This window comes from Schistocerca cancellata, chromosome 4, assembly GCF_023864275.1.
Source record: "Schistocerca cancellata isolate TAMUIC-IGC-003103 chromosome 4, iqSchCanc2.1, whole genome shotgun sequence".
In the NCBI taxonomy this organism is placed as follows: Eukaryota; Metazoa; Arthropoda; class Insecta; order Orthoptera; family Acrididae; genus Schistocerca; species Schistocerca cancellata.
In genome coordinates, this window is record NC_064629.1 from 581780784 (window position 1) to 581799431 (window position 18648).

Genomic DNA, 18648 nt, shown 5'->3' on the forward strand with positions numbered 1-18648 from the left:
GGACCCAAACGTCATCCACAGAAAAGAAAAATTGGTTCACAAAATCAGTTGGTCCTTTCTCTCTCTCTCTCTCTCTCTCTCTCTCTCTCTCTCTCTCTCTCTCCCTCACTCACACACACACACACACACACACACACACACACACACACACACACACACCATCTTCAAAGTCTAAACATTGCCAGCAATTGTTCCATTGGGGAAAAGATAAGGGAAGAAGAACTACTGTACATTACATGTAATATGTATTTCAATTTTTAATTTTGGCTTTTATCAAAACAGCACTTGGATATTTATCCCTAAGTATTATAAAAAATTATAGAAATTAATATAAAACTTCCCAAAGATTAACTGGTAATATACCAACCTGTTTTACAGCCATTATGCCCCCAGACATTGTATCTCTAGCTTGAAAACAGGTGCTATATGCTCCCGTGCCAAGAGCTGGGCCTCTCTTCCAGTTAATACCTTCTACGTAAGAACGTGTGTTTAAGTGATGCCAGGTTACCTGCAAGTGAGGGAAGAAATTGAAACACATGTCTTGGGCTGACAGCACCGTTTACACCATTTACAGGATGAATACTGATTTTCAGAGATCTGGAGTTTGTAATTTTTCCACTGAAATTTGTTCACAGGCATTTTTCAAATGAACACTAACTTACCTCCTTTTCAAAAGTAGATTTAAATAACATTTTTCTCCTACATTATTGTGAAGTCCAGATTCTTTGCCTTATTTTTGTTTACAGGAAACACACAGAAACTCCTGCATTTCCTTTCTGAAAGGGCAATAAGAATATTCATGCCGTACCAGGACAATGAGCGTTTTGGAAGAAGTAATACATAGAACAGATAAGGAATTCCTTGACTACTTGGAGAACAACATACAAAGCTGAATGAAGTGCATTCTACAGCATGAGATACACTATGTACATTATGTCAACAGAAAATATATCAAATAACACTAGTGCTTCAATAACAGTACAGATTTAATGTGCAAAATCTTTATAATGCTGGACGAAATAGAGACCTATAAATATTGTGGTAAGTATTCGACATTCAAGAGGCAAACAAATATGATAAACGGCACAGTGACACCATATAGTCTACTCAATGTTTTTTGAGGATGTTGCAGATACATAGGACCTTGTATTAACAAAACTGCTGGAGACAATTTGATGCAGTGCTTGGAAGCACAGAGGAAAACCATGCAGGCCACAATAATTCCTCAGATGATATAGCACAATGCAGAAATATACAGACATTCTACATAAAATATCCACGTGTTTTAACATGCATGAATTATGTGCATAAATGTGTAACATGAGAAATCGAACAGAACCCCCACATTATTGTATTCCACATAATGCAAACATCAGCTTTAACATTTGTTGAACAGATGATGAGGGTGTTATGAAATGATGGCTGAAGACACTTGAGGGCTTGGGTACTGACTCTCATGAAGGCTGAGTTGGTTCATGCGTCCGTGACACACACCTTAAATACATCAAAACTTGTTCACTAGTCTTTTATGCAATTTATTCATTGACTCTTGATTTGATTTTCCTTGAGAGTAGAATGCAACCCAACCCCACTGGCCACATTATTCTGGGGTACAATGCATAATGAGAGATACTCAAGTTTCAAAGCATTCACAGCAGTCTGATTTTCTACCTCATCTACTAGTCCTCATTCTCTTTCCACAGTTACATTAAGTGATTTCCATTATCCCTTTGTATGTCTTTCAACACTGGCCTATAGATTATTCACCACCAGTTTTTCCTCACTACTGCACAGTCTATACAATTTCTTACAAAATGTATTGGATATACATTTCATCATGCCTTTCATAAGATTTTATCAGGTTATGATTTAGTGTTATAGTACAATACATTTCTATATTACAATATTCCTTACAATACCATCACCTCTGTTTATTCCAGGTCCTACTCCAAGGCGCTATGACAATTAGACATATTAATTCCTTCTTGACAGCTGTACCAAGCACCAACAACGATGCACTGAATAATAATTTGGAGAAGAATATTTGCGTTACGCTTATATATGTTGTGGTATTGACAGTGTCTTCATCAACCCCACACAGTGCGCCACTCACATCTCAGCTGAACAAAATACATTTAAACAGGCTGTAAATGCGATACTGTGAGTCGCGCTCACTCCAGGACTCGCTGTCTTCCTATGGCTGGTGCTATGAACACCACCAGAAGACACTGTCTTTGCTTCTGCTCAATGCATAGAAATGTACTCGTCCACGTGTCTTTTTATGACGCAGCTCTCTGAGTTCTGTCCTGATATTGGAAGACTTGCAGTAAGACAAGTTACATACTAGCATGACACTACTGATAGAGGTTGAAACTGTTACCATGTGATCAACATTATTGTACAGGCAATTAAGTGTCTGTTCCACACTGGTTCTCATATATCAGACAACCGAGAAATCTAAATTATACATAACATACTTTACTTTGTACACAGTGTACATAAAGTATCAATGTTTTATAAATTTATTAAATGTCTGTAATGTTTTATGTCTCCGCATATCAACTACAGACACAACAGACATTTCTCGAAACTAGGATGAGATGCAAGGCGGTGTCAGCAAACTAACTGAATTTCTTTTATTATTTTGAAGTGTGTGTACTTTTCTGCATAAAATGGCAATCATGGGAGAGCCACAACTTATTGCATTCATTCAGTTTCAGAGCCAGCAAATACAAATGTTAAACACTGCTTTTTCTGCCAGGCAGAATGCTGACACTGCTATAAATCAGGATCCCCACCGCAAGCATGCCAGCAAAAGAATCGTAACCTCTTTTACACATAAATCTAAAACTGAGAAAATTAATATAAGTGTGATATCACATTCTGAATCCTCACCCACCCCTCCTGACCACACTCACAGAATCCGTACACAAGTGCAAAAATCACAGAGCTACACATACAGTGAAAAGTTTTGTTCATTCAAATTAGATATCCCCAAACAGACTAGCAGAAAAACCCTCCATCATTCACAAACAACACGAAGGCAGTCTTCACAATTACATTTAACCACAAACTGTTCATCTCTTTACAGATTTGCAATCAAATTATACTGTTTCAGTTAGACAAAGGTGCTTCAGTTACATTACTTAATCAGAATACATATGAGCAATTGGGACACCTCAGGATTCAGAAATCCCATCTGCACCTCACAAGAGACAAAGATACAACTACATTAGTGCCATTCACCACAGTCCATTCATGCTCAAGCCCCAAAATTTTTGGTATGGATGCATTTGATTTATTAGGTTTAGATATTCAAGACAATATGCATGCTATCTATACTTAAGTTTCTCATGCCATCATTAATCAATTGCGTGAAAAATATGGACATTTATTCAATGTCACATTGGGATGTGCAAAGGATTCCCAAGTGCACATTATGCTCAAGCACAGAGATCAAACAAAGTTCCACTGAGCACGTCCAGTGTCTCATGCCATTCACGGTGAAGTTGTTTCTGAACTCAAGAGACTAGAACAAATCTGTGTTTTCAAACCCATTTTTGTAAGCCAATGGGCATCTCCTCTATTTATCACTTGAAAATCGAATGGGAAAAATCAGACTTTGTGCAGACTTTAAAGTCACAGTTAACACTCAAACAGTTATTGACTCTTTCCTGCTTCCACGTATAGAGGAGCTTATAGATCACCTACCAGGTGGACAATTCTTTTTCAAAGTTGACTGAGCTTATGTTTATCTTCAACTTCCCCTGGACATGGCAACAACAATCAAAAAGTGTGTGGTGGTCAACAAGCATGACAGTTTGTATTAATATCAGCATGTTCCCTTCAGAAGTGCATCTACTCTGGGACTGTTTCAATGCTTTCTCGAACAAGTGACATCAAAAATGCCATCCTGTTCAAATTATTTAGATGTCATCATTGTTTTGGGAAAAGCAGTGGAGCAGCCTCTCACAAATTTAGAATCTGTTTCAGGACTTACGCGAAATCTGCAGAAATGTTCATTTCTCGATATCTGGGACACCTCAATGGCATCCATGGCGCTTGTCCCTCGACTAAGCATTTGGCGGCCATCCGGAGATTGTCTTCTAAAAATGTATGGGAATGACAATCGGTTCTTGGAAAACTTACTTATTACATTAAATTCATTCCACATGTAGCACAAATTGTTGCACCCTTGCATCACACCCAAAATACAAATGTTCATTTCCAATCGACTGAAGCATGCGAATGATAATTTAAAAGGTCGAAAAATGCACTGTCTGGTCACCCAGGTCTTATTCATTACGATCCACAGAAAATGGTAGTACTTGCAGTTGATGCATCATCCCACGGAATAGGGGCAGTTTTATCTCACAAGGTTGTAAACTGTCGTAGTGGCCCCATAACAGATAGAGGGCCCGCACAACAGAGAAGCAAGGTGGGCTGCCGACCTCCCTTCCAGAGCTCAGATCAAAACATCGCCAGTGGATGTAAATACCAACAGACTTTCCGCATAAACATGGAACTACTTCATGAAAAGCCATGTGACAGTGATCCACCAATTGGAACAATCAGCATTATAAGCATGCCAGCAGAGTCAGACCGGCAGTGTGTACCTACAGCTAGGACAGCTCCAGCCAATACCTACGCCAGCTCTAGCATAGTAGACACTCGTCACAGCATTCAGTAGAATGTTGTATCTTTGTAATTGTGTAGAGTAGTAATGTGGTTATTACTTTCTTTTCACTGTCTTGCACTCTTATCTGGTTTTTGCCACCACAAAAATTGTTGTGCTTAATGTTGCTCGTTTTGGAAATTAGTGCACACCAAGAAGGCATTTTCAGTTATAATAAAGTGTGACCAAATGTGATTGTTAGTTCTTTTCTGCCGACCACAGGACACTACAGAAACAATGAAAGCCCCATAGCATTTGTGTCCAAGATGCTGAATAAGGGCCACGTCAACTACAGTCATCTGGAAAAGGAAACCTTAGCCATCATACACAGCCTCGCAAAATTTTATCAACACCTACGCATGGCAGAAATTTTTTTCTCATGACTGATCATAAGCCATTGATTGCTCATTTTCTATGAAAAATGTGCCTGGTTATACAGCAAAGAAGTTGCAACGTTGGTCATTAGCTCTTTTGTATTACCAGTATTAAATTCTTTAATGCCTTATGACTCAACATGTAAACACAGACACTCTGTCTGTGTTTACATGTTGAGTCATAAGGCATTAAAGAATTTTAAAATTGGTAATATAAAAGAGCTAATGACCAACATTGCAACTTCTTTATCTATGGGAAATAATTGGGATTTCGACGCATAAGAAATTTCTTCATATTGATCATTCTGATTTGCACGCACTGCACGCTGTTCCCACTGTTTCTCGACTGAACAGGATCAATCACTACAATTGCTCAAGTACTACATTCAGATGGGTGGGTCTCATAATCTGAAATCAATTTCATGTGCAGTAGAATGAAAATACCATGTTCCATGCAACCGCCTTCCTCTTCAGAATGGAGTAATTTTATTGCATACTCCTAATGAACAAATATAATTCTGATTCCCATATCTCTGCAACAAAATTTTTGGAACTTTTACAAAGAGGACAATGGGGAATCATTAAAACTAAGCAGCTAGCATGCCAGCATTGTATGTGCCTCAGTCTTCATAAGCAGACTGATCAGATGACTGCCCACTGCCACATATGTGCGGACAACCAGGCAGCCTCATAGCACGAATTTTTCAATTGCTTTCGACGTCATGGTACTTGGCAATCCATCTCTACTGATTTTGCTGGTCTGTTTTGGAACACACAGGGCCTAATTTTCATCCATGCATACAGTAGATATCATTTGGTCATTCCAACGAAATCGACAATTGTGTTAGCACTATCAAGCAGTTGCTTCTGTCTTTTGTTTAGAAGGTTCACCTCAAACGTTCATTTTGGACAATAGTCTGCAGTTTTCTTTTTTGGAATTTCAACAGATTTTCCAGCACAGTGCGAGTCAACATATTCGAATGGTTCTGTTCTCTCTTCAACCAAAGAGTGAGTTCGAATATTTCATTCAAACTTTGAAGGCTCAGCTGTCCAAACTTTGTGCTTTGCACTTGAGGGAAAATACTTTGTTGTTATTTCTCAGCAACTATCACACTCTATCTTTATAGGGCACTTCACCAGCAGAATTGTTACATGGTCATCATCACTGCACTTAGTTGCATCTATTTTACCCTTGACATCCTGCTTGAATGCCAACTTCGCAACCAAGTTCCACATGAAAGACAAAGTTTTCTATTGTATCCATTACAAGATTCACAACTGGGAATCCGGCATTGTCACTAAGGCAACATGGCAAAACAGGCACCCATCAACAGCACCAAAACCAGCTTTGTTTTTATGATTGTTGTGGCCCCGTTGTAGATTTTCGTTTTTCGAAATTGTTACCTGCAAAACAGACTGCTGCCTCCGAGCAGCCTTTGCCAGTGCCTGACATAAAGGCACATGGGTCAACGGATAACTCTGCCATGGAGAGTGACCCCCGCCTGCCTACATAGCTGCTGCATCAATTGCATCCATTGCTATTCACAGCAATGTCAGTCAGACATCGAGCCTCTATCAGCTTCACAGTCTTTGGTGTCCACAGCAGTACCACTACTGTACTAACATGACCATCCTACCTCCAGTTTTTTGGCAGAAGTTCCTGGTGGTTCACAAGGTGAATGTTGAGACATGGGTTGACTGGTGATGTCCGCAATCATGCCACATCCAACTCTATCCGCTGCACCACAGCACAGACCTTACCCATGTCATCACCACACTCACACTATGTGAGGACAGTGTACAGTTTTTAGGGTAAGGAATGTGGTATCAATGGTACCTTTGTTGACCGCATAGCGCGCCATGTGCTACTCGCATCTCCATGGACGAGGGTGCATTTAATCAGGCCACCTGAGTGTTTCCATGAGCCACGCTCTCTCTGGGGCTCATCATTTTCCTATGGGTGGCTCTATAGACGCAACCGAAAGATGCTGTCTTTGCTTCTACTCACAGCATGGAAATGTATCCATCCACATGTATTTTTAAGATGCCACACTCTAAGCTCCACCAGACCTCGGAAGACTTGTAGTGAGACACCTATGTACTAGCATGATGCTATTGATATGCAGTGTTTGAAACTGTTAGCACATGATCAACAATACTGTACAGACAATTCAATGATTTATACAGGATGTATAAAAACGACAAACTTATGGACAGGTTCCTTACACCAAAACAAGAAAAAAAAGTGTAGTAAACATGGCCTCTAAAATGCATAACTTGAGAGCTAATGAGCACATGTCCAGTGTAAGGGAAGTGTTTCACACCAGCAAAGATGAACAAATGCTCATAGCCAGGGCCAGAAAATGTAGCATCTATTTTTGGCAAAATTCGCATATATTTTTGTAAAAATTTGGATCTATATTCTTTGTTTGTAAATGATTAAACAGACAAATTAAAAAGGTTGTCACACTACATGAGTGAAGACAAACAAATTATTAGTTCTTTGAAAGTGACTGTGAAAAAAGTGCTGATAAGAAACTATTTGACTGGACTGCTTGCTTTTGCAAAAACTCGAACCTTTCGTGGGCATTCATAGCCCTGCAACTCATGCTTGACAGTGCTACAGATAGAACTGATAAGGCACTTAGCGTAGAAGTAGAAGTGAAGGTATGGCAACTCAATTTTAATGCTAGGGGAAGAATTTCAATGCTCTCGAAGAACATTACAAACTTCGTTTTCCGATCGCTAGAGCGCAAAGGGCGGGCACTACAGGTTATAGTCACAGATGGCTATGACCATAAAGAGACTAGAATTTTGACCGCCAGAAGGGAAGGAGCAGTGCCAGGAAACATACTCCACCTCCATTTCACTGGGCAGCTGCCTAAAGCAGAACTGACACATTGTCTCATGGATTGCCGATCTCTTCTTGTGTACTAAGGATCGTAATCGAAATCCATGATGGACCTGGATTAGTCGCTTCACTTATTTCAAAATAAAAAAGTTGCTTGTTGAAGTTAGCAGAGTATTGTTAACGACGTAGTTCAGGTTCGACCTCTAGCGGTATCGGATGTGACATCAGTGCAAACCATCTGCCACCTACCGTATTTACTCGAATCCAAGCCGCACTTTTTTTCCGGTTTTTGTAATCCAAAAAACCACCTGCGGCTTAGAATCGAGTGCAAAGCAAGCGGAAGTTCTGAAAAATGTTGGTAGATGCCGCCACAACTAACTTCTGCCGTCGAATATATGTAGCGCTACTCAGGCATGCTTTGTAGGCACAAAGATAAATACTGGCGCCAAAACCTCTGCGTCAGTAAAAAAAAAAAAAAAAAAAAAAAAAAAAAAAAAAAAAAAAAAAAAAAAAAAAAAAAAAAGGGTTGGAAGACGAGCTTTTTTTTCTCCGCCCCGAGTTTCGACCAATGCATTTTCATACATTATCCAACGAAGTAAATGCAAATTCCGTATTGTTCATCTTCGAATGTAGCAGAATTTCAATGTACTACGAAAATCCGACTGGCAAGACTGTTTGGGATGTTTGTCAATATGGCCAACTCTACGTTCTGAATTTTTTCCTACCTGTGAGAAGAGATGGTTGCTAATAGGATCCTGATGAAATGTGAATCACATGCAGTATTCTCTTCACCATAAGAATAATACGAATGTAAACATTTTGTCATGTATTCTTTCGTGTTTGCTGCTATCTCATTTAAATCCTGTCTGCCTAATAAACTACGAAACTAGATTGAGACAACGGCAAACGCGGAAGAATATACGTATCGTATCATGTTTATATTCATATTATTCTTATGCCTAATAGTGATACAGTCAGAAACGAAGCACGGCAACTGACTAGATTCTTAAATCTAAGATGGCTCTAATTTCTGTGCAGAATTTGATGTACTAAAGAAGCGGCCGCAAAGATTTTCAAACGGAGAAAAATTTTCGCCTAACTCTCGTTCAGAACATGTTCTATCATACGCAGTCTATTATTTGGTTCTTGATCATTATCAAAGAAAGCAACAGTGTAAGTAACAGCAAATAGCAGTCTCTTGTCATTGTTTCGCTAATGAGACGATTCCTCTCTCTTTTTTTTTTTTTAATTGTAAGCGGCGGTAGCGCGCACAAAAGCAAGCCATGCCGCGAGCGGCGACAGGCTGTAAACACGCACTATCAGAATGCGACAAACAATGCATGACACAGTACAGTAATGCATTTTCAGCTTTGAATCACGTAAACACCTATAACAAAGAGAACGGCACTTATCAGATCAAAGCAAAATAAGCAATCGATTCAAACCAGACGAAGCACGTGAAAAAGGAAGGGTACCCGTATAAATACGGACGGAGCGCCTGACGCATAGCAATGGCTACCTGGTAAAGCTTAACTGCTAAGCTTACGACTCGAACCAAACTACTGTAACTGTATCGTCATTCATTCGACCTAAATTGTGTATCATATCATAATGGACCAACTTTGTTTCGATTTGGAGGTGCGGCCTAAAACTTTTCTCTTCCCTTGAATTTCGAGTCTCAAATTTCAGGTGCGGCTTAGATTCGGGATTTTTTTTTTTCCCTTTATTTCGAGTCTCATTTTGCAGGTGCAGCTTAGATTCGAGTGCGGCTTAGATTCGAGTAAATACGGTAATTTGTCACATTAAAACTGTTTGCGTTAAACTATCCTTAGAGCTTTAGCTAACAAAAAAATGTACGCGTTTCTTTCTTATAAAATGCTAGGTCACATGGCTGAGTACTATGTTGTTCCAAATTGGGCTTCACCACACTGCCAGTAACTGTTTACATTTTCAAAATTGTTTGCAAAGCTATTTCAAACTATCTCTGATAAATAGCTCATCTGGATACAATTTGTTACGAAACACTGTCTATTAAGTACTTTTGAGTTTTCGCATTTTGAGGCAGAATTCACATCTATTTTGCATTTATCACAAAATGCAAATTTTTCTGGACGCTACTCATAGGTCTTAAAGCATGCATTTTAGACCCATGTTAAGTGCACATTTTTTTTATTGGTTTGGTCCACACTACCTCCTCCCAAAATATGGGAAGCACAGTCTCTGCAGTAGAAGAGATCCGTTTCATACTATCAAAGATGAGCACATGCTCATAGGTATTTAGGTATGCATTTCAGAGCCCATAGACATTTTTTTCTTGTTTTAATGTAAGGAACCTGCCTCTAAAGCTTGACAGTGTTTTCTTGGGACACCCCATATGAACATACTGCGTACATAAAGTATTGATGCTTTATTCATTTATTAAATGTTTGTAATGTTTTACACCACCTTGTATCAACTATGAACACAACACATGTCAACTACAATAACACTGGAATAAAAGCACAGCTCGTAACAGAATATGCTTGTGTTAAAGTCTTATTCACAATATGTTTCTTACTCTTTTTGTACCAGCTTCAGTTCCTAATATGACAAACCATGAATTTACTGATCTATACCTCCATATAATACTGTGCACATCTAATTGGCCAATGTAAGATGACAAGCTCATACCTTCCAATATTATAAAACATTACAATGATGTGCGTGCCACAAATGTCTAAAGCATTATGCAATTATTTATAAAATCACATACACACAAATAATCATCAACACAAACAGAATTTTTTTTATCATTATTGTAAAACAACTAACCTCAGATACTAATCTGCAGTAGAAATCAGGTGCTGTGCCTTCTGTTTCTACAGAGTACTGTACATCACTTCCATCACCAGCTGTCCTTGTACTAAACACAGAAGTACAAGGCTTATCCTTATTTGCTTCCACATGACCAAAGTCCTGACAGGAAATATTGAGAGTACAGCTCATATTTTGTGCTGGCGACAACAGAGACTCACTTTCACACGTATGTGTAAAAGTTTGTACGTCTGATCCCTGACTAGAATCAGGTACCATGCTAAAGTGTTCCTCATTACAAGTTTCTGTGAAGTTTTGAGAAACTTTATCTTTACTTGTCACATTTTCCTCTTTCTTGTTTATTAAAACCAAATTTGATGCTTTTGAAAGAGAATTCATCCATTTATTTGTGGGTGAAAATGATGAAACAGGATTTGATTCTGAAAAATGCTTCAAAGACTTACATTTTTTCAAGTTTTTAAGTTCAAGGTCTTGCATCTTAGTTGCAACCATATTGGTTAATTGTTTAGATTCACTTAGAGGAACTGAATTTACTGCTCCTGTTCTATTTCTCATGTTGCTCTGAGCCACATTCCTCAAGTGAATTTGAGTTACAGATTTTGCACTTCCATTCTCACAGGAAGCTTGACTGTGAAATTGAGCTACATCCAACAGATGTTTTTTCAATGTTACTTGCAAGCTTATATCCAGGGGTGCTAACATTTCTAAGACATGATTCAGTACACCATTTTCTTTGATACTCAAGCTCGAAGACAACAAAAAAACATCTTTTGCTATTTTTTTCACTGTTCTATGAGGACTGCGTAATGCTTTTACTGAAAATTCTATAACAGAAATTAGTCTTCTAAATTTATTAAGTCTGTCACCATCATCAGTCCTTTGTCCTAGATGAAACTCGTCAGGGAACAGGTGAAACATTGTTTTCAACATCAGCAGCCTTCCACCTAACCACTGCCAGGAGACACTGTCTACAGTGAATGGCTCAAGAATGCAACTGAGAACAACTTCAAGACCCATTAATCTTTGAATGCTAGTGTTTCTCATCTTGAATGGATTTCCTATTTCTCTCTCAGATATTTCCGCCAGAGCTTCAGCACTCAACTGGCTTGCACGCCGATTTCGATCAGCACACTTCTTGAGCATTGTTGTTATTACTGGGTAGATTAGATCAACAAATTCCTTCAGCTGAGTTGCAGTTGAACAGCAAACACTTCTGATCAGAGTACAAAAGCTGTGCTGTAAAAAATATATTTCAGAGCTCATTAGATCATCAGCTGATGTTTTACTATCTTTAGCATTTGACTAAAACTGTGAATTTGAAACATAATGTAATGTACGTCAAAATTACGAAGTGTGAAGATTCTGATGCAGCCAATAGAAATATACAAAAAGTTATACATCAGATAAGTTTGAATTTGGGTGTTCACTTGTGAGTCATAAAAAGAAAAGTACAGACAGATGGTGGAAGGAGAGGGCAGGAAGTCATGATGAGATCACCCTCATACTTACTGCCTCTGAGTTTCTTGGTGCAGATCTCTGGTGCCTGAAGGATAACTTTAGTTACAATTGGATTTTTATGCACTGAATATATAATGGCCAAACTCTCAGTATATTCATGGTACCATTACCTAGTCCCTTAGACTTTAGTTTTTGAGATAGAATATTCTCTTACAGAGTGTACTAGAAATCATCTTTCACTGTATATTTATTTAGAAAAAGGATCATGCTTCATACATAAAAAGTGAACTATAAAATTAATCTACATTCTTAAAGGTCAATTAGAAAATGCTACCTGCTAGTTTTTCCTTTACAATTAGCAAAAATAGCAGTCAGATGCGACGAAGGTAGAGATAGAAACTTGATGAGAAAATGACAAAGAGAGGCAACTAATGCATACAGATACTGTCCGATATTTATATCATCCTCTAATTAGCGGACACACATACCATCAGATAAATTATTACAGTTTCTGTTGGTACAGTAAATGTCTTTTAGAAAGTTATCACTGACATACTTCCACATACAATTGCTGAAGAAGTTATTACATTATTGCACTCAAAAGGCAATGTGGACATAGATACCCATCATTTTGAAAATTATCTATTAAACTTGAATTTTCCATCCAAATGACAGATGGAATAAACTTTGGTGCCAGTGACTAAAAGCCACACCAAACTAAGAATTCAGTGCTACATTTCTTGATTTTTTGCCTTTTCTATAACATGAGGATGTTAGTCATGAAAAGCACAGTTCTTCATGAAAGTTGATCCTAGTTCAGGAAAAAATATCCACACAACAGCTGCTATGTGCTGCTCTTCAGGGTCACTTACAGCAGGAATCACACCCTTTGTCCAAATTTAAGATTAGCAAAAGTGACTGAACACCAGCTGTTTAATTATCTCTAGAAAGTGACTAAAACTGTGCATGGCAAAATTTTCCCATTATGTTGAAAATGAATGTTATACTGAATTTCATATAATCTTTTCCATTCCTTTTGAGGAATTCTATTTGTGAAGTATTTGTCTTGGAAAATAGAAGTTCCGCAGCTTTCATTCTGTGTGTGTGTGTGTGTGTGTGTGTGTGTGTGTGTGTGTGTGTGTGTGTGTGTGTGTAGGAAAGGTACACAGTTTGAGAGGTGATAGTAATTCTGCACAAAAAACTTCACATGGACAAATGCCCTATTCCAAATAGTTTCCAAGATGCTACACATTTAATATCACTTCCAGGTTTCCCTCGAATAACTCGAAAAGCTCATCCTCCAGTGAAAACGAGTGGCAGTACAAAATTAAACTACATCAAGTTTCCTACAAAAATAAGCTGTTCATTTTTCTCTAGGATTAATAGATTGTGTGGAGAGAGCACGAGAATGTTGACAATCTCGTGTGATGCAAAAGCACTGTAGCATAGACAGTGTATGTAGGCCAAGTTGAGGTAGTTGATAGACACAAGTGCCCCGTATTAAATTGTTCATCCCAACTTCCTCTACACGACTGTAGTACGCTGTAAAGAATGACAAGTTTGAGTGATACCGAACACAAACAACAGTGTACATTTAACGTGTTCTATCTACAAAACCATTCGGAATAGTGCATATGTCCACCCAAAGAATGAAATATAGATACACTGTGAGACAAAAAAAGTTAAACATCCAGGAGACACGGTTGGATGCCACTGTAACTCCATACACGCACACACTATCAGTGGGTATGTAAACTATGGGACTGGCAATTCTCGGTGATAAGTATAACAGCCAACTTAATGTATTGGTGCTGTTAATATTTTGTGTTGTTACCAGGACAGGTAGAGTATATAGGGGGCACTGAACAGTGTCAGATGTTGAGTGGTCACTATCAAGGACACAGAGATGCTTTGTACTTGTGAGAGAAAGCGTTAGCAGCACTAGACAAGAGTTTCACAGGAGCCTCATTGTGGGTCTCCATTCGGCCAGCTGGTCAAATTGTACAACATAATGATTTGTGGGGCATTCCGAAGTGACAGTGGGCCTACGTTGAGCTGCACAAGAATGTGAGTGCAGGCATACTCATTGCCAAGGTTCTGGTTGACCATGCCATACCACCAAAGGGGAGGATTGCTGTATTGTGCACCAAGCACATCATAACCCCTTCACATCTGTGCCTGTCATCTGAGAACAAGTAATAAAGTCCCCACAACATTTTGTCATCCCGCACCATTGGTTGGAGATTAAGCACATCCAGACTACAGAATTACTGTCTCATGTGTAGGCTGTCATTAACACCACAACAAAAATGGCAGCATTTGGAGTGATGTCAAGATCAGGACGCATGGACTGCTAACGAATGGCAAAACATTGTGTTCACCAATGAATTTCTGTTCTTCACTACCCCAGATGATGACCTGGTGAGAGGTCTGATTCTTCCAATGTTATGGAGAGGCACAGTGGTGTTACTGCTGGTGTTGTTGTGTGGGGAGCCATTGCATATGACTTCAGGTCACAGCTGTTAGTGATTGAGGGAACTCTGATAGCACAACAGTCTGTTACAGATACCCTGCTTCTTCATGTGTTACCTCTGACGTGACAGAATCATCATGCCACTGTTAAGAGGACAATGCTCACAGACACATGGCATGTGTGTCTATGAACTGTCTGTGTGATGTTAATGTACTCCTGTGGACAGCAAGATCCACAGATCTCTACAGAGGTGGAAAGTCAATGTGAGGCTGGCCATGTGGATTCACCAATTCTTCCTGTGAGTTGACAGGTAGCCGCTCCTTCAGCAGGGTCCAGGCAGGCACATGGGGGAGGGGGGGGGGGGGGGGGGGGGTTACTAGTTACCGGGAGCTGCAAAGTTTGGCATGATATGGAGCCTCTAGCGAAATAATGTCCATGGTTGGGAAGACAGTCAACATGCACTCAGTATGCCTGCCGGGAGGCGGAAAGGTCCCATCCAAGACGTGAAAGATGACCTGCCAGTGGCTATCGAGTGTGCAGGGTGCAGTTGTCAGCAAATTGCGGCTCACGTAAGCACCAATGATGTCTATCGCTTGGGCTGTGAGGCCATACTCAGTTCATACATATAGCTGGCATAAATAGTGAAGACTGCTGGCCTGGCATGAAGGGTACAATCAAAGCTCACAATCTGCAGCATTGTTCCTAGAATTGACCGAGGTCCTTTGGTTTGGAGCCAAGTGGATGGTTTCAACCAAATGCTCAGTCAATTCTGTGACAGTCTTGGCTGTGGATTTCTAGAGATAAGTTATGGGGTGAAGAACTGCAGGACTCCCTTCGATACGTCAGGAGTGCGCTACACAAAGGAAGCAGCTACTCAGGTAGCAGAGTAATTGTGGAATACACAGGGTGTTTCTTTCTTTCTTTTTTAGCCTAGACAGTAGTTTTCAGGCCTCTGATGAATGGCCGCCAGTTGATACACAGAGAGTAGCATCAGATAGTGTATGCAGCAGAGACACTTTGACTGTCAAAATTTTAACAGTAAATTGTCAAAGTACAGGGTTATTCTAAATGATGGACCCATTTTCAAAAATTCATATGTATTCAAGTACAAATACAAAATGAACAAGCCTTATACCAATGAAAAGAGGAAGTTTCAAAGTTTTTGGTGGGCGGGCGGTGATGATTTCAGAAGCGGCTGGTAGAGTTTGCGCAGCAATAGGACCATCATTCCATTTCACTGTCCGCTGTGAGTGAGATGGCGACTTTGGAGCACAAGGTTTCTTGTGTTCTTGAGAAGTGAGTCACAAATTGTAGTGCACCGGGCATTTCGTTCCAAATTCGGTATTCAACCACCAACTTGCAAAAGCAATGGCCATTGGTTTGAGCAATTTAAACAGACTGGGAGTGTGTGCAGAGGAAAGAGCACCGGTCGACCGCGTGTGTAACAAGATGATGTCTGTCCGATTCAAGAAAGTTTTCTGCGCAGTCCCAGTAAGTCTACCAATAGAGCCAGTCGAGAACTTGGAATACCCCAACCAACAGTATGGAAAGTTCTGAGATGGCATTTGTTGTACAAGCCCTACCGATTACAACTTGTGCAGGCTCTCAACCCCAATGACAAAGAGAAGTGTCTCGAATTTTGTTGTTATGTACTAGCAAAGATGGAGGATGACACATTTCTACAGTGTGTAATTTCTAGCAATGAAGTGATTTTCCATTTTAGTGGAAAAGTCAACAGTCACAATTGTCGCATATGAGGTTTGGAAAATCCACATTCACCATTGCAACACGAAAGAGACTCACTGAAGATTAATGTGTTCTGTGACGTATCCTGTACAAAGGTTTGTGGACCATTTTTCTTTGCGGAAAGAACTGTACTGGGAATCACGTACCTGGACATGTTGGCACAATGGCTGTTCCCTCAAGTTATGGAAGATTCCCAGGACTTTAATTCCAACAGGATGGAGCTCCACCCCACTGGCACCATTATGCACAAGGTTTTTGAATGACTCCCTTCCTCAGTGCTGGATCGGTTGCAGGGGACTTCATGACCTGGCTCTGAACTTCTGGCCACCATGATCTCCTGATCTCACACCCTGCAACTATTTCTTATGGGGTCATGCGAAGGAAGCTATTTATGACCCGCCTCTACCAACCACTCTGAATGATATGCGGAACAGAATCTCTACTGCCGCGCACTCAGTAACAGCAGATACGCTTTCGCATGTGTTGGACCTGTTGGATGTACAGCCAATGGTGGCCACAATGAACATTTATAACATTTATCACATTTCTAATTATTAAATAATTGTTAAAAACTGATTAATTACAAATTATTAAATTTATTAAATCGATATCAAACATGATGAAAAAAATTTTGAAACTTCCTCTTTTCATTGGTGTAAAGCTTGTTCATTTTGGATTTGTACTTGAATAAATATGAGGTTCTGAAAATGGGTCCATCATTTAGAATAACCCTGTATTTGTAACAAAGTTCCTGCACTTGCTACCCTCCAGTAAAATTGTTGCATTCAAATTATTCTCTGAGCTGAGCACAGCTGAAACCCAAAGTAGAAAACTCCAAAATATTTAACGAGGCAAGGAAAAAACATAAAAAAGACAGATTAGACACCATACACAGGGGAATGTCCATTGCTGTCGACAAAAATATTTTGTCTATTGAGGTCAAAATTGAGCCTGACTATGATGTTATCTGGACATGAGCAGCAGGCCTAGGTCAACTAAAGTTAATTACTGGGTGTTTTTACCGGCCACCTGATTCCGCCATAACAGTTGCAGAATCATTCAAGGAAAGTCTTTGCCCAACAGTGTGGAAATTCCCAGATCATTAAATATTAGTTGGAGGCGGCTTTAATCTACCGAGTATGGACTAGGACATCTATTGGTTCACTGCAGGTTGTACACACAGACATTCTTGTGAAGTACTTTTGCACACTTTTCCGAAAAACTGAAGAACTAGTTCAACAGCCTACACACAATGGAAATATTTTAGACCTTTTAGCTACAAATAGGCCTGACCTTACTGACAGTGTTAGTATAGAGACATGTATTAATGATCATGGCATCATCATCATAGTGACAATGGTTACTAAAGTTGATAAATCCATCAAGAAGGTTAGAAGAGTATTTATGCCAGATAAAGCAGATAAGCAGTTGTTAGAATTTGACTTACGTAATGAATGGACATCATTTACTTCCAATATGATGGACAGAGAGGAATTATGGTCAGAGTTTAAACTAACTGTTAATCACACTCTGGAGATGTATGAGCCAAGTAAAGGGATTAATGATGGAAAAGACCCTCCACAGTTTAATAATCAAATTCAGAAAATGCTGAGGAAAGATAGTGTTACACTCTCAGTTAAAAAAGGAATGCACAAATGCTGACAGGCAAATGTTATTAGAAATTTGTGCATCCGTAAGAAGATCAATGTGCGAAGCATACAACTTCTTGCTGAGAACCCAAGAAAATTCTTGTCATACATAAAAGCACTCATCAGTTTGAAAAGCTGCTATGCAATCACTCTATATACATAAATGATCTCACAGACTCAGTGAACACCAATTTACAGTTGTTTACTGATGACACAGCAGTACAGGAATGTGTCATCCTTGAATGTAGCGGGATACAACATGACTTGAGGGGTTTTCTAGCTGGTGTGATGAATGGCAGCTTGCACTAACTGCAGTTATTGCAGATGAGTAGGAAAAACCGTCTGTAATGTTCAAGTACAGCAATAGTAATGTGCTGCTTGCACAGTCGAAATGATTAAATATCTACGCGTAATGTTGCAATACGATGTGAAATGGAATGGCGTGTGAGTTTCATAATCACGAAAGCGAATGCTTGACTTCGTTTTATTGGGAGAATTTAGGGAAAGTGTAGCTCATCTATGAAGAAGACGGTGTATAGAATGCTAGTGCAACTCATTCTTGAGTAATGCACAAGTGTTTGGGACTATAGGAAGACACTGAATCAATT

General features: G+C 39.4%; 1 protein-coding gene across 2 annotated transcripts in view; it reads right to left on the reverse strand.

Annotated features, from left to right (window-relative positions):
* The window catches only part of LOC126184218 (mitogen-activated protein kinase kinase kinase 1-like), a 179741-nt gene that overhangs the window by 20681 nt on the left and 140412 nt on the right, over window positions 1–18648 (reverse strand). The window contains exons 16-17 of one of the 2 annotated variants that reach the window (XM_049926585.1): window positions 10712–11950; window positions 368–508 (exon numbers count right to left, since the gene is read on the reverse strand). In XM_049926585.1, the coding sequence (XP_049782542.1) occupies window positions 368–508; window positions 10712–11950 (1380 nt within the window). The remainder of the gene's footprint in view (window positions 1–367; window positions 509–10711; window positions 11951–18648) is intronic. The other variant, XM_049926586.1, reaches the window with a different exon arrangement.